At 45.3% G+C, this 27,708-nt stretch overlaps 1 protein-coding gene across 1 annotated transcript in view; it reads right to left on the reverse strand.

Moving 5' to 3' along the window:
• Positions 1-10,486: 10,486 nt before the first annotated feature.
• GTF2E1 (general transcription factor IIE subunit 1) overlaps positions 10,487-27,708 on the reverse strand; it is a 49,269-nt gene continuing 32,047 nt past the window's right edge. The window contains exons 3-5 of the mRNA XM_058019055.1: positions 20,101-20,302; positions 15,210-15,457; positions 10,487-12,244 (exon numbers count right to left, since the gene is read on the reverse strand). Coding sequence (XP_057875038.1) covers positions 11,814-12,244; positions 15,210-15,457; positions 20,101-20,302 — 881 coding nt within the window. The 3' untranslated portion in view covers positions 10,487-11,813. The remainder of the gene's footprint in view (positions 12,245-15,209; positions 15,458-20,100; positions 20,303-27,708) is intronic.

A 27,708-nucleotide genomic window follows, 5' to 3' on the forward strand; every position in this document is an offset into this window, starting at 1 on the left:
AGCACATTATATTTTAGAGCTCTGTCCAACAATTTCCTAATTAATTCCCATCCCCCATTCCTACATCCAGTAGGGAGTGGGGACATCTCAATTTTCTGATTCTCCCAATGAGGGGAAGCCGCAGCACAGCAGCACGATTCATTCCTGGGCATTACAAGAAGGCACATGGTGAGAGGAAGGTAATGCTGAGTGTCCCCCTTCCCCTGCAAAGCAAAATATAGGGATAAAAAAGGCATCTCATGAGTAGGAGTTATCCTCAGCAGCATCCCTCTGCAGCACGCCGTGCTCGGAGGACAATTAAATTACTCTGCCGTTTCCCTTTCATCATGATCCGATTTACAGGGGAATTAATAGGGGCAGAGGAAGAGGCCTGCATGAAGCCAAAGCCAGGGCAACTGGCAGCTCTGAGCCTTCTTGAAAAACAGGAAGCTTGCCAGGATGTCTTTATTAGAGAGGAGAAGGGGGAGAGAGGAAAGGGCTGCTGCAGGAATGAAAGGCAGATACAGACGTCAGCCTTGTTTACAGCAGGGATTTTGCACTGGTGCAGCTAAACCCTCCAGTTCAAAATCCACCCATAGGCATCTGCCACCAGCACAGCTGGAAAAAAATCACAGCTCAGACTTCTTGAAGCTGCATGAAGAAGAAAGTCGGCCATACAAGAAGGGTTTTTGTTGTGCTTGGTCCCGTGGCTCCAGAGGTCACACCGTTGAGTGGTGATTTCCCATATTTCCCTAAGAACTGCTCCTCCCCTGAGCTCACAGGATTGATGTCCCCATGGAGAAGCCTGCAGCAACCCTGTCTGGACCTAACAGTGCCACCCTGATGTGACCAAGCCTGTCACCCAAGTGGGACAGCAGGTGTCATGGAGACACACTTACTTGAATACATAATAAAATCCCAGCTTCTCACAAGCTGCTTGTCCAGGCTGTAAGGGAGCTGCTCTGCAGATGGAAACATGGGAGCTGGCTCTTGAAGAGCCACTTCATATCCAGACTGGTTATGGCTTGGATGCCCTATGCTGCAAGCTCAGCCATTGCTGCTGTTGCCAGCTGTGCTCCAGAAGCACTTTGGCAGCTTTGGGACAGCACAGAGCCACAGCAATTAAACCATGGGGCCAGTGAGCTCTGTGCACAGTGCACATGAGGGGGCTTTGGAAAAAATTCCCTGTGTAAAGCCAGGTGAACTCCAGAGGCATCTGGTTTGATGGCACTCCTGCTACTCCATGTAACCCATATACCTCTGTGCCACCCTGCCTTACACCTGGGAGCAGGGCTGTGTGGTGGCACTGGGACAGGCTCTGCTAACCGGGAACTGGGCTGTACAGGAGCTGGTGGCAACAAGAGAAGCAGGGAAGAATGTTTCCAGGTCCGTGCTCCCACTCTGCAGAGCCCCTGCAGCAGCTCTGCTCTCTGCTCTCTGTTATGTTCCATGTTATTGAGATTTTTCTGCTTACCTGAGTAGCTGAGCCCTCAGATGAACTTGCAGTGTCCAGACTGTGGAAAGGAGAGGAGACATGGTGCCCCTGGGAAGCCATATCTCAGGTAGTTATATTGACTGCATCCTCAAATTTACATCTCCAGTGCCTCTGGCACTGGAAAGGCACGGTGATATTTTCTGCATCTAATCCTTTTTGAAGGTTGACTTATGATAAAAGTTTTGAGATGTGCTGGAATCCCTCAGCTCATGTTTACTCCCCTCTGTGTGAGGGACAGTCTCTCCAGATGACAGATCATGTAATAGATGAGGGACATCATTGTCATTGCTCTCCAGAGCTGGAGAAAAGCAACTCAGGCCATTGGAGAGTTTCTAAAGAAGCTTCCTCTGTATGGACTTCTCCTTGACATCAGGGGAATGGAGGTGTTGGAGCAGCAGAAATGGATCAAAACCACTTCTGGAGTCTCGAGATTCCTGGGTAGAAAGAAAATGGTTCCAGGAGTCATAGCAGGTAAATCACAGCTGTACAAAGGTGCAACTGCCTCTCAGGAGCACAAATAGAGGAAACATCAATTCTTAACTTCAGAAATAAAATTATGAAAGGAGGGAAATAAGTAGAGAGCTAAGTTACCTGCATTCAAAAGAAGCCAAGGATCAAAAATTGCAGTGTGAGTGAGTTCAGTGGTGGGACTGTGTGTGTGTTACAGGCTGGTGAGGTGATGGCAGAGTCTGTGTGTACCTGATGAATGAAATAGCTATTAATTCCTCATGCCCATCTCCTCCCATCCTGTTTTCACCTGGGGCTGCCCCTCAGGGAGTCATGGTTCTGATAAAGCTTTGTCAGTGGGACCAGTGGGCTGAGTTAGCTCAAGGGTCTGAGGACAGACACTCATTTAAAGGTGGGGCTTATTATAATACCCTGCTGTTTTGTTTTAATTACTGTTGCTTGAATGATGACATTAGCTCTGAGTGGCAGGACCACTGCTGTGTTGTCACTGTCACCCATGGTCCCACAACAGCCACCCAGCCCAGCTCCTTGACCCTGATCTTGGCTACACCTCATTGACCCACCCTTTTCCACTGCCAATACAGTGCCAACAGCGAGTTTTGTCTAAAATGTAAAGGGCAATCTCTACTGCCAGTAGCAACCCCTAATGACAATTCAGCACCTGAATGGTGTGTGTTTTTCTCAGGCAGTGGTGGCATGAGGACTGTGGGAGACACTGTGGCATCCCAGCCAGTGACCCTCCAAAAGCAAGGAGAAGTGTGCTAGGAAAGGGAGGAGGAGCTGGAGAAACCAATGTCACTGACTTCAAAGATGAATGATTCTCTCTATACTCTGAAAGTGACTGAATAAAATGACTAGCATCATCACTGAGCTAAACAGGATTTTCTACTTGAGTTGGATTATTTTAGATGACAGTTTGATTAGCCTGATTGGTGTTGATTTTTCCCTAAGAAATGTATTACTTTAATTTAGCCTTATATTAAAAAATTACTTTGAATTATGATACCATTTATTAAAGTTGATTTGCTTTCTCCCAATAGATGTGTTAGCTTTGCCCAGCACTAGAAGCTTAATTTTTGGAGTGGAGTTCACAGTGCTGGTTCCAGCTGTGGGCAGAGCTGCCCTCCCTGTGAGCTCTGGCTCACAAACCACCTGCTCATGCAGGGACTCCAGTCATCCCATCCACTTAGAAAAGGTTACAGCAGATAACCCCTTATATCCTGCTGAGCTACAGTCACCTGAGGGACAGTTCACACTGCTCTATTTCACACATTCCAGATAAACCCCTGGAGTTATGAAAAGCACTGCTTTTCCTAATATTATTAAGGCAAAGGAGTTCCTAGGAGAGGACGGAGGAGGAAAGATTACTGAATCCTTGCTGAAAGCAAGGTGAGATCTTATGGCCTGGGAATGCAGCCAGCATTAAACCCCACTGCACCAAGGTATATAATTAACAATACATTGTTCCACCTCCACTTCCCAGTGTGAGCAGTGCTTGTACTCACTGAAACCTTCCTTGTGAGCTCCTGTCTGCACTCAGCCTTCCATGGCACCAGGACAGAAATCCCCCCTCACCTTCAGCCACACATTCTGGAGCCTTCCTTCTGACCTGGAGACCCAAAAAAGCATTTTGAGGACACCCATGCAAGGTTTTGTGCAGGTTGTATCAGTGAGTGATCAAGGCATCTCTCAGGATGCTGCTGTAGTCATTGGCTGCAGGAGAGCTGCAGCTCTTCACTTGCATGCTCCATAATCTGGAGATGGTCAAGCTCTGCAGCATGTGAAATAAACACAGACTGACCTCCTCCGGCAGAAAGCAATTTGAGAAGGAGCACCTCATTTAGTCCACCTGGGAATTGCTGAAGGATATATTCAGGAAGATATTTCAGGATTGTCCCTGGCAACAGCAAAAGCCCAGGTTATTCAATGCTGTGGCTGCACAGTGTCAGCCATGGCCCCAGCTCCTTTGGTCACCTCTCAGAGCTCAAATGCACTGGGAGCACTCCCTCATAACCATCAGCTTCTCAGTCCTGCCAGGTGAGGGAAATGTTTCCAAGATTTCATTTAATACCTGTATTTAATCCATTAGTTCTCCCTGCAGACCTCCTGAAGGCTGGGCTGTGATTAAGGAGGAGATATGTGCCCTGTTTATTGCTCTCCTGGTACTTCTTCACTCTCCTCTACACTTTCACAGTTTTCATCCTACAGTCATGCAGTGCCTTGGAAATGTGCATGGGAGCCCCCTGCTCCGTCCCCTTGGGATGGGTTGGAGAGTCCACCCACACTCCAGCAATACAGCTCCTGCTCTCCTCTGAGGCCCTCTGAGATTCTGTGATTTTATAGAGTTACAGCCCTTGGTGTGAGCAAAAGTTATCAGTAAAATGGACCAAGAGTCATCTGCAACCACTTTTTCTCCTTGACTCCTTGCCATTAAGCTGCAGGCTTGAGTATAATTTGTTTTGTTATCTCAGTTTAAAGGGAAAATTCATTATCTTTTATGTTTTTCCTTTTCAAAACACAAGAGGAAGGCAGCAGGAAGTGGCCAGGCCAGGAGGGAAGGAAAGTAACCATCTCCAGTAGACCACGTTCTACGTTGAGTTCTTTCTGGTAATTTGCTCCATGAACCCTGCAGCATGGCCATGACTCCTGTAGAAACCAGAGAGGACAAGGATGAGTATTGAATCACAGCAGCTCTCTCTGTGCTTCTGCAGCTGTCACTGCTACAGCACAGGCTGCACTGGTCTCACTGAACACTTGGCTTCTTCTAGTGCTAAAAAGTGCTGGATTTCCTGTGCAGATCAATGCATTGGCAGCTGTGAGGTCAGAATGGTTCCCATTTCTGCTTCACTGGTACATCCTCAGCTGCCAAAGGGTCTTGCATATGGGACAGAGAAAGGTTCTGGTTTACTGCCCCTTTCTACTCAACAAGGATAAATAATCCCTCTGTAATGCACAGTTTATTTCCCTCCCATACAGACTTCCAGTCCTGATGCACTTTTTATTACTGACTTAGGCATAAAGCAGTTTTTATGTTCGCTGCAGACTTGGAGTGCCCTACACACTTTCTGCAAACAGGGAGCTGTTCATCTCCTGCTCACTGGCTTTGACCACCTGAACAAATGCACTGCTGCCCATAATATTCATCAGCCTTGACTTCCATGTTTCTTCTAATGGCCTGACTCACACCTTTCCTGGGGCAGGTACCATTAGCATGTGAATTAGCAATGCCTCAAGGAGGTATTTAGTTTCTGGCAGCACCTGCATGCACCAAAAAGGTGCTCGAGCCTGCTGCATGAGAAGCAAAAAATGCAAAGAATTAAAGAAAACAAACCCAACACTGGAAGAGCTGAAAATCTGGCATTTTGACGTATGTTCAGCAGTAAGAACCCATGTCTGCTGTCTGTGGACATCAGCACTTTTAGTGCACACTTCAGACAGCTGCAATGATGTGACTGTCTAGTTAACAAAAACTCCAGTTGTCATTTGCTGCTCTTGGCAGCAGCTTCTACCTAAACCACACTGAAGTCCTTATCTGTTAACATTCCCAGAGGGGGACATGTCTGAGGAGGGCTGGGCAGCCCCCTACAGGCCTTTATGTTTGTTTCTCATACACAGACATGAGAGCACAAATTCTGGTGAAATATTTGAGGAAAAATGTATTTTCTAATATCACAACTGAGCTCAGTTTCCCAACTAATTTCTGTGAGGTATTTTTGCATCAAACCTTTCAGCATGGCAAAAGAAGGAGTCAGATCATTCAAACAGACCTGCAAGCTCCTGCTGAAGTTGGTTGCTAACTTGGGACCTTCCTGATGCCTTTATATAACTTCCAAGAGGTTGGCACACTTGGAGAATATTACCCTTCCTAATGGGCTCAGAGGCAAGGGAATACACCAGGGTAAATGCACCATAAGCCAAGTCCTTCTTCATCACATTGTGTTTTTCTATGCTTGGATACAGCACCCATGTGGCCTGGGAGAGTATGCCAGAGTGAAATTTCTCTCATGATGCACCATTTTCTTAAGGCCAAATTTCCCTCTAACTCCATTTCCCTCTACTCTTCTCTGTTGTACTGGGAATAGTTTTCATCTCCTGACATCACCAGAAGGGCTGAGAGATGCTGAAAGCACACATCTTCTGGGAAGAAAGCACTGTGTGGCAATGAAAAAATAATTGTGGTGACAGGGTGGGGAGAACAGATATGTCTCTCTACCAAGATTTTACAGCCTCATTTACATTAAAAAAAAAGTTTTTTTCTTGTTAGAAGCAGCAGGTAAACATGAGAAATTCAGAAACTCAAAATATTCCCAAGGAACAAAAAGAAAAGGGTTTAAAAAAATAATCAAACCCAGTCCTACCAAATTGCATCTAGTTCAAGGAGCAAAGAATGCATGACCAGCCTGGGGCTGATGCCTGTTTCCTACCCACTGCAGGAATTTCAGGGGCCTAAACCCAGCCAGAGCTCACTTCTGGAGGGACACAAACCTACCTTTCATTAACCTCTCTGCTGGGGTGTGGCACAGGCTGAGGCAGGCATGGCCAGGACCTGCATGGTGCACCTGGAATGAGAAAGCCACAGGTCCCAGGAGTGGACATGGCACAAGCTGGAGCTGCTTGGTGGTGGTGGTTGTAAAGGGCTTGAAGCTTAACTTTAAATTGACACCTGTGTGTGATTGCAGACAGATTGAATTTAGGACAGCCCATCAGCACTGACTGATGGGAGAACAACAACCAGCACCTTTGCAAAGAGCAGGTATTGATAATCCAACCAAAATGACCGAAGCCATCATTGCCACACGTGGGCCAGGGCTGGTTCTGACACTGCAACCTAAAGCACACCCGGGTCAGCCGGTCACAGACATTAGTGGTGTCTGACAGACTTGTCCCCCCACAATGCATGCCATGAGAAAACAGCAATAGCATGGACTGTGCTACCCGAGCATGGCAAATTTGGCATTGGCTCAGGCAGACTTCCATTGTCAGAAGTGCAGAAAATAAATGCTTAAGACTAGGAGGATCTCTTTACCAGGAGGAACTGAGCCAGGCTTCTCAGCTCTGTGCACAATTTTAGCTCACTGCAAAATTACCACTGCTCACCCTCCTTCTTCCAGTGAGTAACGGGATGGCAGAGGCTGGCAATACAGATTCCAGGTGAAAAATAAGCACAAGCAGCATGTCAGGGCTTTAATCACATCTCTGTGAGATGTGATTTTTTTCCTCCTTGCCAGATGTACCTTTTTTTGTACACAGACATTAATGCTCATGGAACAGCACTTGATCAGCCTTCATTTCCTGGCTGGATCCCTGCCCGTTTCTCTGGCTGAGCAGCCCAAGGTTTCCTCCTGCTGCCAGGCCAGCCCTGGGTGGCTGTGACAGCCGGGGCCAAGTGCAGACACTGCAGTGGAGCCACTGCCCATGCGGCTGCCTCAGCCTCCTCTCTGCCACCCCTGCCTGCCTCATTAGCATCACGCTGTTCAAAGGCATGGAAATTCAATTATATTTAGGTCACAAACATATTTTAAGCAAAAATACCTATTCTACTGAAAGCATCTTCTTCAGAGACTGTCTGCTGCTTCAGGATGGTTGCACTAATACTCACTGTCCTTAATGTTTTTTAATGAGATACCAGGTGCTTCCAAAGTCTGATTTTCGTTTGAATACAAATTAGAGACATTCTCTCTCTCTCTCTCAATCTAAATGCTGGTAAATAAGAAACTGCTTTCTGACAGCTCATTTAGGTATCCCAAACAGGAAAAAGCTCAGATTTCCCTGGATATCTTTGAAAGAGAGATAAAACAGCTCTGCCACAGGGACAGGACTATAGTCCCGAACAGTCTGGTGCTGCTGGTGCTCTGCTCTCTGCTTGCCAGCAGGCAGGAAGGCAGGCAGGCAGCTTTCCAAGAGCACCAGCACTCAGACATTGCTCCCCATGCTTTGGGCTGCCTCTCCTTTTAGCAGTGGCCTCTCCATGACTTTCTGTGGATTCACATCTTAACCAGATCCAAGCATCTGGCTACACCTCCTATCAAGGCTGTACAAGTGATGATCTCCTTGGACTTTTTAAATATTGATCATTATTCTGGAAGCAGCTCAGCAGAGAGAAGCCGCTCTTCAGCCCCAGCTCCTCTGCTGCTGGAGACTTGTCTCACAGTCAATACACTTCAAAGTGGAGCATATTGTGATGCTTAGGGATCCTTGGCTGTCCACACTTGGATCAATATTCCCAAGCCTCCTGTGAACAAGCCTGGGGCATGGTTACCTAGCCCAAGGCTTCCAGTGGGATAAAGCAGTACCAGTCCTGGACAGCCCAGAGCAATAACCTGGAGCATAGTGTGACACATCTCTGCTCTAAAGGACAGGTCCCAAAGCCTCCCTTGTTTCTGCTGACACACACCAGAGCAACAGGGCTGCTGCTGCTTTGCCCCCACAGCCCGCCCCTGGACTGCCTGCTGCCTCACCCTGCTGCTGACATGTCCTTCCACCTGCTCATAACCTTTCCATTTCCATGAAGGCTTTGTCTTGCATTTGATTCCTGAGACAATTTTCTCTCTCCTCCTAGGGAGGCTCAGTGGGAGACAGAAACCCAAGCACAGCAGGCTGCTTCCCCTGCCAGGCCCTCTTAAACTTCACAGCATGTCCTGGCGCTGCAGGCATCACTGAGGCACAGCTCCCCAGATGTCTCAGGAAGGAGGTGATGCTATTTTTCTGCCCTCTAGGATTCCTCCAGGGGATCTTCAAATCCCTTGACTCTCACAGAGCAAGTCTGTTTAATCCAAGCCTGAAGGAGGCAGCAGCACAGGAAGAGCTGGATGGAGGAAGCCAATTTTTGGAAGCTTAGTAGAAAATACTGTAATGCTTCTGTTCTTCAGGGTTGACAGTGCACATTCCCTCCATCAACAACTTAGCTCATCTGCTCTGGCCTGCTCTGCATTGGGCCAGGGAGCACAACTCCACTGCAGTTTTCTTGACCTGCAGTGGTAGCAGGAACAGAGGCAGCTCTCATCCAGCTGGGAGACACCTCTGACCATTGGGAAGAGGAGTATGAGCAGCCTGGGAAATGCAGTTCTCTTTCCAGAGGGAGCTCCAGTGCCGTGCCCTCATCTACATCCACAGAACCACAGAATACTCTGAGTTGGAAGGGACCCACAAGCATCATCCAAGTCCAGCTCCTGGCCCTGCACAGGACCCCCCCAAGAATCACACCATATCCCTGACAGTGTTGTCCAAACACTTCTTCAACTCTCAGGTATCACTCATCAGATAAAATGCACTTTGGGCCGGAAGCAGATGCAGAAACTGGTTTGAACAGAGTTAGAACATCCACCCAGGAAGGCTTGGCAGTGTTATTGGATTAGAGTTAATGCAGCACATGTGGTCTAGCAGGCAGGGGAAATGGCTGGGCCTCCCTCAGAATTGATGCCTTTATCCCTTGCATTAACACCAACCTGCCTGGCTTTGCTTGCAGAGGCTGTTTTTCCCTCCTGCCATGCCTGCAGAGCTCTGTTCCACTGCAGGAAGAGAAAGAGGGCACTATCAACTGTGTGTTCTGTTCAAGCCAGGCTTGTCATGACAGGAAAGCAGCAGCGTGTGGTTGTCCTTCAGGAGCCTGAACTGGCTGGAACAGAGCAGAGCAGAGCAGCCATCCTTTCTAATGTCAGGAACTGTTGGAGAGGGCAGGAAACAATGATGGCATCTGCTCACACACCTTTGACCTCTCCAGTCCTCCCAAGGGCTGCATGTGGTGCATGAGAGATGGAAGGCAAACCCCACAACCACCGCTCTCATTTCCCGATGGGCAGGACCTGCCTTGCTGAATGACAAAAACCTCAACAGCTGCACAAACCACAATTAAATGTGTTTATTAAGAAAACCACTACTTTATAGATTTTTATGTTGATTATTTCTTCACTTCATCTTTACTAAACCTACAGCTTGATTTTGCAAACTGAAAACTCAGTATACAGCCCTGGTGAGTTCAGAGCACGAGCAGTTTTCTGTATTCAGGATTAGTTCTCAGTTTCTTTTTTTGGCTCCTTGTAAATCTACCTACTTTTCTCCAGTGATAATATTGAATTCAGCCAGATTAAATCTAGACAGAATGGGTACAGCATGGGTTTTTTTCTGCTAGGTGATCATTGAATCTGACTTATCAGCTCTGTGACTTGATATCTAGAAGCTTGATACAAGATCTTGGAAGCCTGTCTACATAAGAACACCATTTTAACCAGCAGCACCATGTCTGCAAGCCCTCTACCATCAGCCTATGCTTCCCTTGAGGAAGGAGGAAAGAAATGGAAGTGCTGATCAAAAGCAGCCTCTGCTTTGTACACAGCACTGATGCAATGAAACATCCATCCTGGAAGTGCAGGAGGTTCCAGGAGGCATTCAAGGAACCTCTGCTAAGGAGAAACAATGTGCAGTGGGATTTTAAATGGTCCTCTCAAAGCAGACCTTAAATTGTTATTTTTTTCCTTGAATCCAATAAATCAAAATGATAAGCAAAGAATATTCCCAACTAGGCACAAGATAAACTGAAACATGAAAAAGGGGAGAAGTTTCTGTTTATTTATTCCTCTTTAAAATGACTTAAAAGAAAATTCAAAACACTATTTAAAAAAGAGGGGATTCAGAGTATTGAGAAGCTGAAAATCAAACCACAAAGGAGGCATTACAAGGTTAGCAGAACATAGAAAGCATAGTTAGTATAAAACAGATTTACAGTCTCAGTGAGCAGCAAATTTGTACCGCCCATATAAGTGGAACAGCACATAATGCTGCCCCTACTCTGGAACACAGAACTCTTTTATAATTTTGTTTTATTGTAGCACTGTGTAGGAAAACACAACAATTTTTAAAAAACAACATCTTCAATTGAAAGAGAAAAACATTAAAAACATTATATTGCTCTATAGGCACTGATAAATGTCTTTCTGTGGTAAGAATGTGCCAAGCAGAATTCAAAATTGTACAATTCCTTTTAAAATCATATAGCCCTGGTGAGATTGCAGATAAACTTAGTTATGCTACTTCTCTGGCACTGCCTGACAGCAGCTCTGCCCACTGTGAACTGTCTGCATGTCTTCATGGACAGGGCTAGGCAGAAACAACAGGCAGCAATATTGGAAAATGAAGGTTTCTCCTGGCAAGTCAGAGCACTGGCAGCTCAGATCCATGGAGGGCATTTGTTACACTGACAAGAAGTGACTGACTGCGTGTGCTTGCCAAGGCTTTCGCTCTGCCTGTTTCAAGTTACACCTGACCTTGAGGTGCTGAGTCCCAGCAGGGAGCGAATGGGAGCAAGAAAAGGTTGCTGCCTACAGGCCTGCTTACAAAGAGCCACTCTGGTGGCCAGTGGCTGCGGGCAGAGGGTCAGCTACAAGCCCTGTACGAGCTTGCCATCAGCAGACAAATATTTCCCTCCCCTCTCCCCTCACTGAGCACAGGCAGCTGTATGTTACATATGCCCTCCTCTGCAGAGGGCTCTGCTCAAACTACGGAGCCCTTATGTCCCCTGAGAGCAGGGATGAGGACTTCACTGGGATCTGCAACAAAAATCAACTTAAAGCCATCGGGAGAAAGAGCTGCTAGGGCCTTGGAGAAGGTTAAAGCAGTGCCTGTGCAGGGCACCCTGAAGCAGATTTTTACCATGCAAGGATCCTCACTTCTGAGACTCGTTCTCCCCTGTGTGCTTTGGCACATGCAGCTCTGCTGCTCCCCCGCTCTGGCGAGCAGGATGCCTGAGATTAGCAGTGCTGAGCTGCAGTGACCCTGCCTGTGCACAGGGGAGGGAAGATGCGCTCCAGTCTTCTGTTCTGCTAAAGAGTCTCTGCCTTAAAAAGTCACCTTTAAAAAAATGCCCTGGCAGGGACAGCTAGTCGAACATGTCCTCGAACATGCGCTGCCCCATGGCTATGTAAACCTCCTTTTCCTCCGGCGTCATCTGCGCCACCAGCTCGGGGCGCTGGCTCACTTGGCTGTAGGAATGCGGGCGCCCAGCCACCGTGACAGTGGGGTCTTCTGCCACCACCTCGAACTCTTCATCCTCCTCCTCCTCCTCCAGCGCGTAGGTTGCGGTGGCTGCGGCGGCGGGGCGGGGAGGGGACTCCTCCTCCGACTCGCTGGTCTCGCTCTCGGAGTCGCTGGCGTTGCCGCCCGAGAGAGGAGCGGCGCCGCTGACGGTGACGGTGGAAGCGGAAGGCGTCTTCTTCTCGTGGATGAGCAGGGCACGCATCACCTCCTCATTGTCATCCAGGGCTGCCCGGCTCTCCTCACGCTCCTGGAACGCATCCAGATCCCGGCCCCCTGCAAAGGGACACGAGGGAATGAGCATTTCCTCACAGAGATCCGTGTGATGGCCCTGAGAGCTTTCGAAATCTTCAGTAATTACTGCCACTGAGCTCAGCTGGCAAAGTCACATCCTTTCTCTATGCCAATTCCTCCTCCCTTCAAAGACAGAGACAGTCATAATGGCAGAGCAAGTACTGACATTTCCTAGGAGCTGGGAGGCCAAGAGTCAGTGTGGCTCCCAGCTGGAAGCCTTGACCAGGAGCACATTGAAAGTGAAGACAACAAATGCATGATGGGCAGGTACCTGGAAAAGACTTCCCCGGGGAGGTGTCAAACTGAGGCATCACAGTGGAGCAGAAAGCAAAGCAATCCTTAAAATGCAGACCCCAAGCCCAGGCCCTAACCTGCTGAGCTCCCTGCCTGTAAGGATTAACACAGAGAAGAAATTGATCCAGGCAGACAAAGAATATGTGGAAATCATGTGTTATGAAACAACATTTAGAGCAGCCATGCCTGCTGAGCTCAGAGGTGCACCTACACCAGGCAGACAGGGGAAAAGCTCCTTACAGGGAGATGGTGCTGCCATGGAGCAGATGCAGCTGACAGCCTGCAGCCCAGCTGTGCAGCACACCACTAACCAGTGCCTGCTCTCCAAGTGAAACACAGCCCAGACAGTCCCTGTAGCTCCCTACCTGCACCCCTTATTTGGAGGGGACTGCAGTGTCCCAGCTGACACACCTGGCCTGTGCTCCTCTTTCAGAAAACTTCGCTGAACAACAGCTGGGAGGTTTCAATATGGCTCTGGTAGGCAGAATGTCTGCAGTTGAGGGATTCTAAAGGTAAAATTCTGCTCAAAAAGTAGCATTCCACAGAAAACCTCTCCTAATCCTACCTTTAGTGAGAGGGCTGTGAGTCCACCTAGCACCAAAAGAACTACAGGGAGTATCGGAAAAAAAGAAACAAACCAAATCTAAAAAACACCACAAGACAAAAACCAGAACAAAAAAATAAATATGGAGGAGGAAAAAAACTAAGGCCTATAAAGCAGGACAGGCTCCCTGTAGCAAAGTTTCTGTCTTACACCAAAAGATGCTGCCTATGAACAATTGCTGGAGCTGAGGTGGTGGCATTCTGCCCTCATACAGGCAGCCACTTGCCCACTCCTCCAAGACACAGACCCTCATGCTTTCAGCACCACATCCAGGCAGGCAGCTCCCAAGTCTTTTCCTTCCCCAGTTAGAAATGTGCTAGTTACATTTTTCACCTTGAGATTAAAAAATAAGGTGAAGGAAGTAAGTTCCAGGGCAGTTTGTGGTCACTCCTTTCCTCTGGTAAAATAAAGGCCCAGAGAACCATACCTAATTTCACCAGAATTCTGTTTTCATTGTAAACAAAGCTGTAGTAACAGGTGACGGCTACAACTACTAATACTAGAGCACTGCCAAATTCCTGAAAGAAAGGAGGAATGAAGGCATCGTGTTGGCAGTTGTGTGCTCAACTTACTGCTTGTGATTGTGGAACAGAAGAGGCTGTAGGAGAGCATTTCTGTGAAATAATATCATAGCTCATCACACTGAGAGCTGTGAAATGACAACAGCCAGAGTTAGCTCCACAAAGGCTGACTTTGTGGCTCAGAGGGGCTGTCTCTTGCTTGCAAGAACTGTTTCTGCCAGATCCAAGCGGAGAATCTTTTCTGTCAATGGTCCCAAGTTTCTGTCCTGTCCTTCCTGTTCAGGCTATTTTCACAAGCTCCCTCTTTGATCTCCAGTAGCTGAGGAGGTTAAGCAGTGATGCCACCATCCTGTAAGGAGATATTCCACCCCCATGTCCCTCAGTGACTTCTTGAGAAACATTTATGCTGTGTACATCAAAAGCTGTCTCAAGGAGTCGATTTAAAACTACAGGTGAATTGAATGTCTAGCAGAAAAATGGGGTGAGAACTCACCATGGCTGGTGAGTAACAACAACATCTGCTACAGACTGCAGGAGCAGGTTGTTCAATCATCTCACTTTGCTTAATCTATTTGAAAAATGGTTTGGGATCCATAATACACTTGACAGCATTACATGTGAACAAGTTCTTTAGGTATCTTGTGACCATTATATCACATCTATTTTCTTCATTTCTGCTACAACTAAATATTCCAGTCGTCTCCTGAACATGGCACGAGTTCCAGGGTCACATACTCACACATATGACTCCTTTTTGCCATATTTTCTTCCTAGGGCATCAACAGTTTCAATCCATAATCCTAAAATTACTCTATCTATTGACCTCACTCTTGTAAAAATTATAAAAGGTCTCCATTTCCAATTTTGGCATGGAATCTTAAACAGCACACATACCAAAGCAGAATGTTTCTACTAATGGTTATAAGATTTTAACCACTGGTCTGTGGATAACCTCTCCCCAAGATGAATGAAAATAAAAGCAGAGATAATGAGAAACAAACAGAAGGGAATAAAGACTCACCTGTCATGGTGACAGACCTTCCTACTGTACTTCTAGAAGCTGTATTTCTGAGTATTCTTCATACATAACAAGTTTTGAGAAACAATTATCAAGAAGGCTGGGAGCATATAAACAGTGCTGGTAGATTTAGTAGCCTTCAGGGTCACTGAACATTAATAAATGTTATTTTTCAGCAGTGACCTATTAGGGAGACAGCTTTCTAGATGAAACTGAAAGACCTTCATCTAGAAGCAATAAGCTCTCAAGGTGGAAGACATAACACTTAATTAACATTTTAGAAGCCCCCACAAAATTTCATGGACAGCTCAGCTTTACTGACCTAGATTTCAATCCTGGATCTAAGGAATTTTTCCATCTGCCTACACACAGGTGCTTTGCACAGCAGAGGGGAGCAGACACTCCAGTGTTGGGAGCAGCAGCTGTACACAAACACCAGAAGATGGCTTGGACAGCACTGTAAAGGCCTTGTACCAGCCCAGCAGTACTTGTGCTCTGTGCATTTCTTACCATCCTTGATTTCATCGGGGTCATAAGCCCCCTGCACCGTGCTCTCCCGCAGCCAAATGGGTCTCTCCCTGGCTGGCTTTCCTTCGCCTGCAGAGCGGCTCAGATCCTCCTGGTCCTCCATGCTGATGACGACGTTCTGGGTGTACAAGTCCTCGTACGATGGCCCCTTTGTGGTCCAGGCTTCCCGATGGTGTCCCCCTGCAAGGCCAGCTGCTGCTCCTGAACCAGCACCAGCTGCACGCTCCTTGCTACATGGAAGTTAAAGAGAGAAAAACAGCTCTCAGAACCAGCCTCTCCTTAGACAAAAATACTTCAGTGATGGTTAGTTATCCCTCATGATCTGCACTAAGAACTTTCATTCTCAGTTCTAACATGTGCTGCCAGGAATTTCTGTGCCAGCTTGCTGGTTTGGGAAACTTGTGGATCTCTACTGGGAAACCCTACATAGGGCCATGGCAACATCCACTACAGACACTGAAAATAAGAGGCAGCACTAGAGATGCAAATGCACTTTGGTTAAAATAGGCATAACATGCCAGAATTCCCTGAAACCAAAGCCACAGCAGAAAAACACAGTCAAAGAGTAGTCTGGTATTTGGAAAAGCCTCTTTTTGGCCTTCACACAGCAGCCAAATCCTGCATTAAAAAAGCACTGAAGTCTAACCAAGGTAGATAGCAGGCCCAGGGACTCAGCATGCTCAGAGCTGTGAACTGTTATTAATCACAGGACTCCTGAAGGAGTTAACTCACCATGAAAAACACAATTCAAACCTTTGCTTGAACTGTGAGTGACAATGCACTTGAGAAGTCACCTCTCCTGTGTTACACAGGAGATCTGTACTATCCACAGAGGCAGCCCTGGGAGGACTGGGGAGCCCAGGCAGAGAAGAAAGAGGTGAAAGCACCTTCAAATCAGAGGACTGGGACTGTACAAAAGGCTTTGTGTGCTGATGCAGTGCAGGAGGAGACAGAAGAACTGTCTTAACTGTGAAAAAATTGGAGAAATGAAGGTGCTGACCCATGTGGAGGGAGGGTATGGCAGTCAAAGCCCAGCCCTCCTTTGCTCTCTGCACATTTCCCTGCAGGGCTCCTTCTAGCTCAGGAGACTGATGGAGGAAACCATTCCTGCTTGGATCTGATCTAAACAGGCTATCAGGTGAAATATTTTCTGCACACTGATGATGGCTACGAGCCTAAAATACACCCTGGCCTGTGCTGCTATGTATACAGAGTGGGGAAAGCCAAATGTGACTGTTCCTCTACTTCAGAATGAGATTTCATTTTTTCAGAGAAACAAATCCACTGCAGATCTTATAATTTCAATCATCAAATTGCCAGGGGTACCTACAGCTTTTCATGAGGAACAGCCCTGCCTTGACTCCTTCTCTTGTCCAGATTAAATCCATCAGGAATACTCCAGGATGCCAGCTGAGCTGACAGTTGTCATCAGTGAGCATGGTTCAGTTGCTGCTGTCTACCCAATGACCTTTTCTCCAACCAAGAAGCTTAAAATAAAGTTGCACTTGGAGAAGACCTGACTAATGTATGGGTTTTTTAGTTCAGAAGGACATTACCACTATTTGATGAGCTAATTCTGCTGGATTTTTAGGGGTAAACTGAGGGGAAATGACACAGGTAGGTGAACATTGCTCTTCCCCAAATAAAAAATATTGGTGTGTTCAGCCACAGTGTTGATTGAGAGCTGCTCACAGGCTCTCAGTAGTGGAATGGCTGGGATCTGTTAACAAAATACTTCACAGCATCTGTGTTAGCATGTCTTGTGTCCTTAGCAATCCTGCAGAGCCAGCTCTGCTAGGAGAGCTTCACAGCATCCTTGAATTTTGGGCAGAAGGCTCATGCACAAGGATTGCTTATGTAACCCAAGGAGCCACACAGAGACCTTCTCCCCAGCGTGTTATTTCAAGTGTTGGTACCTTTCAGCTCCCCAAGACAGGCATGTGCTCTGTGAAAAGCACCACTCTGCTTCCCACACAATAGAAATCTCTAACCAGCGTTTCCCTGACGATTTTATGTAATCCACTTTCCTCACAGGATGCACAATGCAGCTCTCCCCCAAGCTCTCCCTCCCCATGACTACAGCGTGACACTAAACCCTCCGTAGTGCCAGGAACTACCTAATAATACTTTTGCATAGAAGCCTCTGGGAGTGTGCCTGAAATTTACTTTTTTCCTACACAGAACCATTTAGCAGCAAAACACTTATTCCATGACGTCAGGAACGTTTCAAAAATGAAAGTAACACTTATAAGAGACACCTACAGTACTAATTACTTCATGTGATCTACTGCAATGTCCTACACTGAGCTGGAGCCATCCAGACACTTTCTGACTGATTTTGGACCCCAGTGAGCTTTGCAAGTGTGCCTTAATTGATGTCACTGTTGGTAGGTGTGAGCACCACCCCAAGACTACCTGGGCAGGGGAACACTTCATTCTGCAAGAAGAGAACTTACTGTGGAGCAACCTGTTCCAAAGTACAGCATTAGACACCAAGGACCAGGCACCAACAAAAGGCCAGGTGTGGGAGCTGCCTTACAGGCAGCACAGAGCAGATGAAGGGATCTCTTAAATCTCTCTTTCTCTCTTAGATCCACGAACTACTTTTTCCCCACCTTGCTCCAGACTTCACATGGCCACCCTGCAGGCAGGAACTGTGGCAGCTCAGTGGCCCAGATGTAGCTACATTTAGTCTGTTTTATTCAACTCGATGGAAATCCCTTAATGAGTGGTTTAGCTGCCTTTAAAGGCAACATAAATAGCCCTTGACACAGCTGAGGTATGGCCCACAGAAACCACGCTGTGCAGTGGGCAAACAACTTGAAATTTTCATCTCAATCCTGCCCAGACTATTAAGAAAGGTCTTGGATAATGGGAATAACTCTCTTTTTTTGCCACATTTGAGATAAAACAAAACACATTTTCATTGTGCTGCTCTTAAGAGTTTCAACTTCATAAGAGACAACCCATGGTTCTTGACAGCATGACCACAGAAAATTAATTCTGTGAAGATTTTTTGTTAATTGACATCATGCTATTTTGACACAATGAAATAGAAGGGTTAATAAAATCCATAATTTTTCAAAAACTATGGAGAAGGGCTGAAGTAATACAGGTTTATTTTGAAACCTGTGGGGCTAATTCATGCTCTCCCACGATTAAGAAAATTAACAGCCTCTTAGGAAAACATAAATGAAGATCTACCCAGTTTCCCAGGGCAGGTGAATGACAGTTCTGCAATGCCAGTGGGGCCACCTAGAGCTGTAACTCTCCTGAAAACACATGGAGTTGCCCAAGTTACTGCAAAGAGAAGATGCAGGCATTTTGTGACCTTTTTGGTTTGTTTCACAATCATCAAATGTCAGTTTTGTCAATGATTTCGACTCTCAAGACTCCATAAAAACAGAGAGGGTAAATAATCCAGGGTTTGGCACTTTAAAAAAATCTCACAGCAGTGCTTTCATGGAATTAACTGCTTTGAATTAATAAGAGTTAATAAATAATTAAATCACTGTATGTGCTGAAGCAAGTTGTGTTCAAGTAAGCATTTAAACAGCTGCCTATTTATTTTGTCATTCCTTGCACAGAGTAATTAATCATTTACAATGTTTTTTAAGTATTTAAGAGTCAAGTAAGTGGGTGCTGCGATTTAATCATGGGACTGCACCAGGCCTCTGCTGTGATAATTTCCTGTACACAAAAAGGGAAGACTGAAAAATTACTCTCTTTTTGGTAGGGTTATCCCAGTTCTACTACTTAAACTACTGAAAAAAGGGATTTTAAAGAAAAGTCTAGTGATTCAGCTTGGGTATAAAAGCTTGAAAGAATTTCCCATATCACCACAGACACGTTGAGTGACCTTGGAAAAATCTCTTCTGCTCTTTATATTGCTTCTGTTTTTCTATCAGAATGATGAGGAAAAATAGCTACCTTCTTGGCTAGAAAAAGACTATGAATAGACAAAGAATTTTTATTATATTAATTAGAAGCTGTCTAGCATGAATATATGAGGAACATTCTTTCTCAAGGTTAGCCTGAGAGGAAAAAAAGCGTATCTTGCTTGCTCTCCTATTAACTAAAGCCAAGCACCCCAAGGCACTGTGGGAATGCTTCCCCTCGTGGTACAGCTCTTTTCCCCCGTGTGTATAATTAATTTTTTTTTTTTAAATACAGAGAAGTGCATCACATTTCACCACAGCTGACAAAACTGACAACTCCCCACATCTTTTTGCATTATTTAAACATCATCTGTTTTTGTAAAACTAGGAATGTTCTGAAAGAAAGTGTCATTTCCCATGGGTAAGTACATTTTAAGGAGTTTTTGATTCCAACATGGTCTTCTCCTGAAGAGGTATGTAACAAGTTGGACAAAATAAGAAGGAAAAAACTGCTTATTACAAGTAATGTCTTCAAACTAGAATACTATTATATGAGGATTTGAAATAGAAGGTGTGGATTGCAGATAGCTTCGTTTCAAAAGCTGGGTAGAAGCAAAAGGAACAGATGACAGATAAGTATTTGAGAGGTAGAAGACAGCATAGGTGGCACCTTCAGAGCTTTATCAAGCAGCTGCATTTTTTAACTATTGGGCCAAGGGCTTGGTGTGCATAGCAGCTGCAGCGTGGCAAGCAGCAGGCAATTCAAGCATCCCACCTCATAGAAAAATACATGCAGAGGGCTGTTTAGTAAAAAATGGTTACAGCCCCCTGTCTCCTTCTAAACCACACAGCCCTGGGGCAATCTGTCAGCTGTTTGCATAGTTGGTGCTGTACAATTAAGTCCTGCACAAGGTTTGGGAAAGCCCCACAGAGCAGAGCAGAGGAACACTCTACAAAGAAGCAGTGCAGTGAGGAAAGAACAGGCACGCTCCCACCTCTGCTTCAGAGCAGGAATCTCTGTGGGTTCTGGCTCCAGGATTTCATAGGCTAAGTTAACATCCTCTGTCTCCCGAAGCAGGGCGTAGATGGGCTCAATCTGCTCGTTGAATCTCGCCACCAGTGTCCTTGCATCCTTCTTGGGCATGGCCGACTCATCTTCCTCCACTTCAGTCTCGCAGAACGTACAGCGGAAAGTTCCTAAAACCAGAGAAGATGCTCAGTGTTGGAAGGAAAGCAGCAGGCCCAGCTCCTCATGCAGCCTTCCCAACAGCAGTGCCTTGCTGTTCCCTTAGCTGGATGCTAAGGAGTTTTTCTGCCCCAAAAATCCCTTCCCACACACGGTGTACCTGGTTATTATTCAAGCAGGCAGCAAAGGAAGTATTTTGATACCGGCCTGGGATACCCAGCAGGGTACAGTTTCTCGCTCTGAAAAGCCCAGATGGGCTGCAATACCTCTACTGAGACATCTCCTAATCTCCCTCCCTCCTTGCTGCACATTTTAAATGTCAGCTATGACTGGGCTGTGATAAAAAGCTACACAGCATCCTCTAAGGAGTTCAAATATCTTCTGTTTCAGGTGCCTGTGCTGCTGTCTCCCAGGCCACACCACTAGGCTGATTTCACAATAAAACAGTGCAGTTTTACACTGCGCCAACCAGCCTGCAGGAACTGATATTCTAACCCTTGTCACTTTGCAGCTACTGCAAAAACGAGATGGCTTCTCTTTCTGTTTCAGGACCAAACCAGGCAAAAAAGTCATTACTGCAGAGCAGCCAATGCAAAAACCTATCCCACCCAACTCCCATATTAGCTTCTTAAAATTACGAATGGTAAGATAAGAATCATGTGAACAGCAGTTAAAAATAAGTTTGTTTTGCAGACCTCGTCAGGATCTATAAAAATAGGTCAGACTGAAATGGCTACATGGCAAAGCAGCTACAAAAACCCCACTGAACTCCTGCACAGCAGCTTTTGGGTTTCATCACTCCATCTGTGAGCAGGACCCTTGGGGCGGTACATGCACAGTGGGACCTTTCCATCTGCTCTGCTAGGAGGGGGCAGAACACTGTGATGGCTTTGTCTTGCAAGTGCTGGACTGAGAACATACCCCTGCCACCTCAGAACATGCCATCCAGAGTGATGCTCACAGGCTTCTTCATTTCTCTTGCCCCTGGGTGATATTTTTTATTTATCCATTCTGTGACACCCATGAACATCTAGCCTCACCTCTCAATACCCCAATGAAGAAATTACAAGATCTTTTTACCAATAAGAAGCCTGAGGATAGGTCCTGCCACAGAAATGATAATCTTATGTATAAAAATCAGAATTAGAATCAGTATTGAAGCCTTCTATGTCACCAATGCTATGGACAAACACAGTCAGAAGAACAGGGTTTGCCCAGGGCACTTGGGCATGATGTAATGACACAGGCTGGCAAGCCAGGGCTTCTGGGATCTTGGTTTGCTGCTTACACAGACTTGCTAGTGTTGTCACTTCATTTTTCAGCAGAACTCCTTCCTTGCCTGTAATACAGCGATAAAAACAGACCTAACTTCTTCAGCGCTGGTGGTGAGGGCTAGACAATGCTCACACTTGTCTCAGCAAACACAAAAAGCACTGGTTTTGGCAGAAGGGAGATCTGTTGCCTCTCACCAGTCTGTAGAGATGCAGTTTTGTACTCTGGCACCATCTGAAGCAGCTTTTGCTCATTGTTACTCAGAAATTAATGCATGCTGTGTATGTGCCCTACAATATGGACACATTTCCTGCAATAAATCCTGTCTTTAGAAAATTTGTCTTATTGACATGCAAAAGCCAGAGCAGCCAACAACAGCACTATGCAAAGTAAAACACAAGTGGATAAAGTGCTCTTCTCTCCTATCCAAGCATGAAACACTTTGCTTCTTTTTTTCCAGGCTGTAAAAACTGTCCCTACTGATTCCACACTGTTCATTATATAAGCTGTCAGCCCAGCAAAAACTGAACCCAACATTTGGTCTCCTTATCCCACATCTGAGGCTATCAGTGTGACATAAGTTGAATCAATTAAAAATAATTAGCACATCTCAGTTGCCTTAATGGACCACAGGAACAAACACAGGTTAATGAAGAACACTCCCCAGTTTTTACACACCCCCCAAGTCCTGTTACATGTTCCTGAGACAGCTCAGACTTTTCACACTTCCATCTGTGAGCCCCATGAGTATCTGCAAAAGATTAAGATCATAGGGAGAATGGTTCCAATTCAGAGTACCAAAAAATCAGAACGTAAATACAGCTCTAATGAAACAGAACTCCTAAAGCTATCATGGATTTGCTGCAACTTCCACCCCTCAGGGTTCATAATAAGCAAAAGAAAATTTAATAGATGAATTATGTAAAGAATTTGGGAATGAGTGAAACGACAAGCTTCCTCCATTAATATGCTGGTTTTTTCAAGGTGATGCAGCATTTCACAAGAGGCATATGTGATTAGAGAACTGGGAAGCTGCTTTGCCATGGCAGATGGCATTTACAAGTTGCAAACCTCTTTCGCTAGTTTTTAAGAGGTCAGAAAATGTCACCAAAGCTTTTATGACATGGCACATCACATCAGCAGTGACACACGTTCCTTTCAGATATGAATTGCATGTGACAAACATGAAGTGGAGGCCATCCAAAGGCTGGAAACGGCAATGTTTCCACTCCAACGATGTATTTTTTCCTTCAGCCCTTACACAACAGAGTTTTTCAATTCCAAAATGCTGCATAAACCAGGACTAACAGATATCCTGGAGCAAACAGACATGAGGCTTTTCTGCATCTTGGAAATGCTACCAGAGAGCACATACATCCCCTTCTTTGAACACATGCTCAGGCACTCAACAGACCTCTCTGGCTGCATGTTAAAAACCAGCCATCTGAAAGAGATCTCCTCATATGCTCCTGGACTCTGGGGGGCACATATGCTGGTAATCTGGCTCCCCAAGGCTTACTAAGATTAAAGCAGCTGAAGCTCTGAAGTATTGGGCCAGAATATTTAGAGATAATTCCTAATGACTTGATTTCACTTGAGAGAAGGAAAAGGTCAACCACCCACACGCACTGAAGGCAGGATGTCCAAGTGTGCAAGCAGCATCTGCTACAGTGAACACATTTAACTGGCTACAGACTCCTGAGTCTGAGCCCAGGCCCTGCTTACCCCCCTGTCCAAGGGCTCAAGCCTCACCTCCAGCCCAACAAGGGCTCTTCCACTCTGTCCTTTGGGATGCTGCCCAAGACTCTCACTACTCTCTCAGAAAACTATTTGATTTTCAACCTCAACTTAATTCCCATTTATCTCAAACCTAACGACTGTTTTGCTAAGAACTGTACCTCATCTCATCAGGTTTCCATCCTGCTGTTAATCCTTCAGGTGTATTTACAAACTGCTGTCTTGTTCATCCCTCAATCTTCATTTTGCATTTTTCATTCTTCTTTACCTTTTAAAACTTGCCACCCATTCTTTTGACTTTGCTATCAGCCTCACTGGCCCTTTCTCCAGTTTGCTCTCACCGTTCTGCTTGAAGATGTAAGTATAGACAAGTGTCCAGATGAGTTCTCCCAAAGGCTCAAAGGCATTAGTGCTTCTCTGATAGCCACTGAGACCTTTTAAGATCACATTGTAAGAGATCATGAAAGTGATGCCTCAATTATCACAAGACCCAGCAATGTTCCCAGATCTTACTTTTCCTTTTTATCTTTCCTTCTCCTTTGTAGTTTCCAGTTGATGAACTCCATGTTAATGGCAGACATTTGCATTACAGGGTAGGTGCATGACACTAGTTCATAGTATAATCTTTCAGCTCCTTTATATTCCTCCAGCCTTCGCCCTTATCCAATTTTTTTTTCTTGACTGCATCACAAAACATTAAGCTAATTTATTTTCAAAATCTCCCACAATCTCCTTTTAGAAGTAGCATTATTACCATTACATGGTGAGTGAGCTGAGGCACAGATGGCAAAATTTCAGAAGTATCTGCTGATTTGAGAAGTACTTGATTTGAGATGCTTTTCTGGAACTTCTTTCTCAGAACAGAACGTGCAGTATCCTTACCACTCTTCTTTCAGGCTCTGGGATTGGACATCTCCAGTGAGTTAGATACAGTGGCTAATGAGAGCCTGTGAAAAGCTTAAAATGACTAGTTCAACCTCACACAAACTCAGATAGCCTGCAGGATCAGATCATGTTCCTGTAGCTTCTACAGTCACTTTAGTTAAATAATTCCCTGACTCTTACACTGCATTTTTCCTTTTTCTGCAGCAAGCCAGACAAAAAGTGCATTCTATAAGTAAATTCCTCTCTCTCATTGAGCAAAGCATGTTTTCTCAAAGGGAGGAATTACGTCAAAGAAAAAACATTACAGGATGCAGAGGCAGCTTTAGTTCAGCACTCCTTAACTCTGAGTGCTTCAGCTGATGTTAAAATGAGAGTATAAAGACCCTGAGGAAAGGACAGGAGTTTCCTAGGTCCCTACCACCAGGAAGGCAGACAAATGCCTCCCACCATGGGATGCTGTGCCAGCAGCCATATGGTTCATCTGCAGACCTGGAGCCCTCAGTTCCTCAGGCCCCTGCCCCCTGACTCACCAAAGGCAAGATGACATCCTGCTAGTGCTGCAGGGGAGCAGGATGCTGTGCCAGCCTGCTTCCTCCAACAAAGGCAGGAGGACAAGGAAACACCTTGGGTGCTGCTCTAGCTTCGTGAAAGAGAGGTGCTTTGTGGGAATCTGCTGTTCTACCTGCTAGCCCCACACCTAAACTTTCCTATCCAGCTCTTCCCATCTGCTTCCCATCCCAGTTCTGGGTTTTTCCTTCACTGATGGTCCTATTCTCCTTGCTGTCCTGCTTTTTCAGCATGGGCTTCACTCACTTCTCAAACTTCTCCATTCATTCTTCTTTTCCTGGACTTCTTTTTCCAATTTCAGCCTCTTCTCATTCCTGTGCCTCTCTGCCCCACACTCTTAGATCAGCTAATTCGGCCTCTTGATTCGAGCCCTGGTCATCAAACAAATTTCCTGTTTCAAGCCAGAGAGATGGAAGATCTTTTCACAGCATTGAAAAGAATATTGCCATTTAGAACAATATTACAGAGGCAAAAGAATATACATTTTTCTGGTCTCCCCTTCTGTTTTCTCATCAGCCCATTCTTCAATACTGTTTTTAATTAAATTTTCCTAAGCAATTTAAACATAGTCAGATGCATAGAATGGGAAAAACTCAGACTACAGTAAGTGTTTGACAAAGTTTTGAACAGAACAAAAATCACAGAACAATTCCTATGCCTGTTCTCCACCAATGAGCCAATCTCATGAAATGAAAATGCTTAGCAACCTAAGTAACAGACAGTGCTATCAGTACAAATAATAATTAAATTCCTTTCATTTATCATTGATTTTTAAGATTTAGAGGACTGTTTACAGCAGCACCTAAAGGCACATCTCTGCTGAATCATTAAAAACACAAATAGTAGGCCAAGTGGCTACAACAGACCTGGATCATCAGGTACCATTACATAATCTACATTAGGCTATAGGGACACTCAACCTACTAGGAGTGGCAACCCGAGGGGTTAAATGAAAGCAAAGAGAGTTTTAATGACCTTAATGTAAGGTAACAGAGCTAATTGTTAAAACAGTTGATTGTTAAATGGATTAATCATAATGCAGATTAGACTGTGGCAGCTGCTGTCCTTTAGTGACTCCCAAACTTAAACAGACTTCTCAGCCCTCATCAAACTGTTCTCACCTTCCCAACGAGAAAGCAATCCAGTGTGTCTGAGTGGGAAATGTATTCCTGCCACACAGAAAGATGAGTCTGCTGTTAATTTCATCAGGCAGCCTTCTCTGGCCCCATCCCTCTTTCCTCACTGTACTGGAAACCCACAGGCCCTAGCACATTCCTATCCACATGTGAGTTCCAAAAATGCAGCTGCGTTAGGTAAAAACAAGAGAAATCCACCAACTAAAGCTATCTCCTGAACACCACAGCAATACACCATTCTCCCTTGCAAGTAATTCAGTGACTCTACACATGCAATAAAAGAGCCAGTTACGAGCACAGTGTGTTACATAAAATGTAATGCCACATCTCATCTTTCTGAGACAGGTTTCATGGTCCACTGGATCTAAAGCTCCTGGGGCCACTCCACAGCCCAGGGCTGATTGCAGTACTCTCTTGAAATGTGACACAGAAAGTTTAACTTCTTATATTAGTCCTGTTTGGGATAGCCCAGAACAGACCCTGCTGTCAGAACTCATGGCATGAAAACAAACACTGGGCCATGTGTAGAAAATGTCAGCATTTGGGGAAGATTCGCTGACCCACTTTTGTAATAAACCATCCATTTTTGCCATTGAAATCCAAAACACATCAGACTTCACCCAATTTGCTTTATAATTTCTAACTATAAAGAAGATATGTGATATTGCAATTGAGATGAGTAGCCTTGGTCAGAGACAGTGTCAGGGCAAATCCAGACACGTGGGTGACACCTGAAAGCAGAGAACTGAAAGGTTCATGGGCAGGGCTGCCCAGAGCAGCTCAGGGCAGTGGCTGCAGTTTGGAGCCAAGCACACAGCACTCCTTGAACAGCACTGCACCTGAGCAGATGCAGACTGCTAAATACAGATCCTGCCCCCAAAACTGACAGCTCTCCTAGTAACAGCCTCATGAACTACAGCATCTTCTCTATGCCCCTATTCTTTTTCTGAACACCTAATACCAGGTACATACAATTACCATTATGGGCAGGAGGCACAGCAACAGCCAATACTAACACTGCTGGACATATCCTATTGTCAGATCCTAAACAGAAATTTGCTAAAACATCTTTTCTATCACTGTTCTGCCTCAGATGAGTGAGGAAGCATGTGGAGTGCACATTAGAAAATGTCAAGCGTGGTACTTCAGCTAAAAATGGGGCTAGGAACAAATAATGTAACTAATACTATGATCTGAAGAAAGATTTAAATGTCTATTAATTTTTTCACAATGTCTGAATTATTAAGAAAGTTGTGTAATCTACTGTTTACAAATAAGATCAAGACTCACAATGAAGTAAAAAAACCCCTTCCTTTTAACTTTATGTGCCCCAAATGTTTGATCCAGTTTTTCTCAAGTCTGTACATATTCTAGCAAAAATCCTACTGAATCAACAGCTATGAGACTGATCCTTCTCAGTATCAGACCATAAGGTTTTATTATAGGTTTCTGAGAATTAGAGAATGAGTAATGACTGTTCACCTTCCAACAGCTTGTCTTCACTGACCTGCTGGTCAATATGAAATGGGACTGTATATTGGAGACAGGAGAGTAAAATCCAGGTTCCTGGAACAGCATTCAACTCCCCAGCCTACAGGTTTGGGATGGAGTCATATATACTCCTACCCTCCAAATCAGCCTTTGAAAATGGGTGATTGAAAAGGGTTTATTCTATGAATTTAGTAAGTGGAAAACCCAGTGTTTCACCATTTCATAACACACGCATACCAAGATACAGCTCTGACTTTTAAGTACCTATTTTGAGCCTTAATAATGCTTCTTAAACATTTTAATATTAAACATGTTTAATATAGATTCAG

The sequence above is a fragment of the Melospiza georgiana genome, chromosome 2 (genome assembly GCF_028018845.1).
Source record: "Melospiza georgiana isolate bMelGeo1 chromosome 2, bMelGeo1.pri, whole genome shotgun sequence".
NCBI lineage: Eukaryota > Metazoa > Chordata > Aves > Passeriformes > Passerellidae > Melospiza > Melospiza georgiana.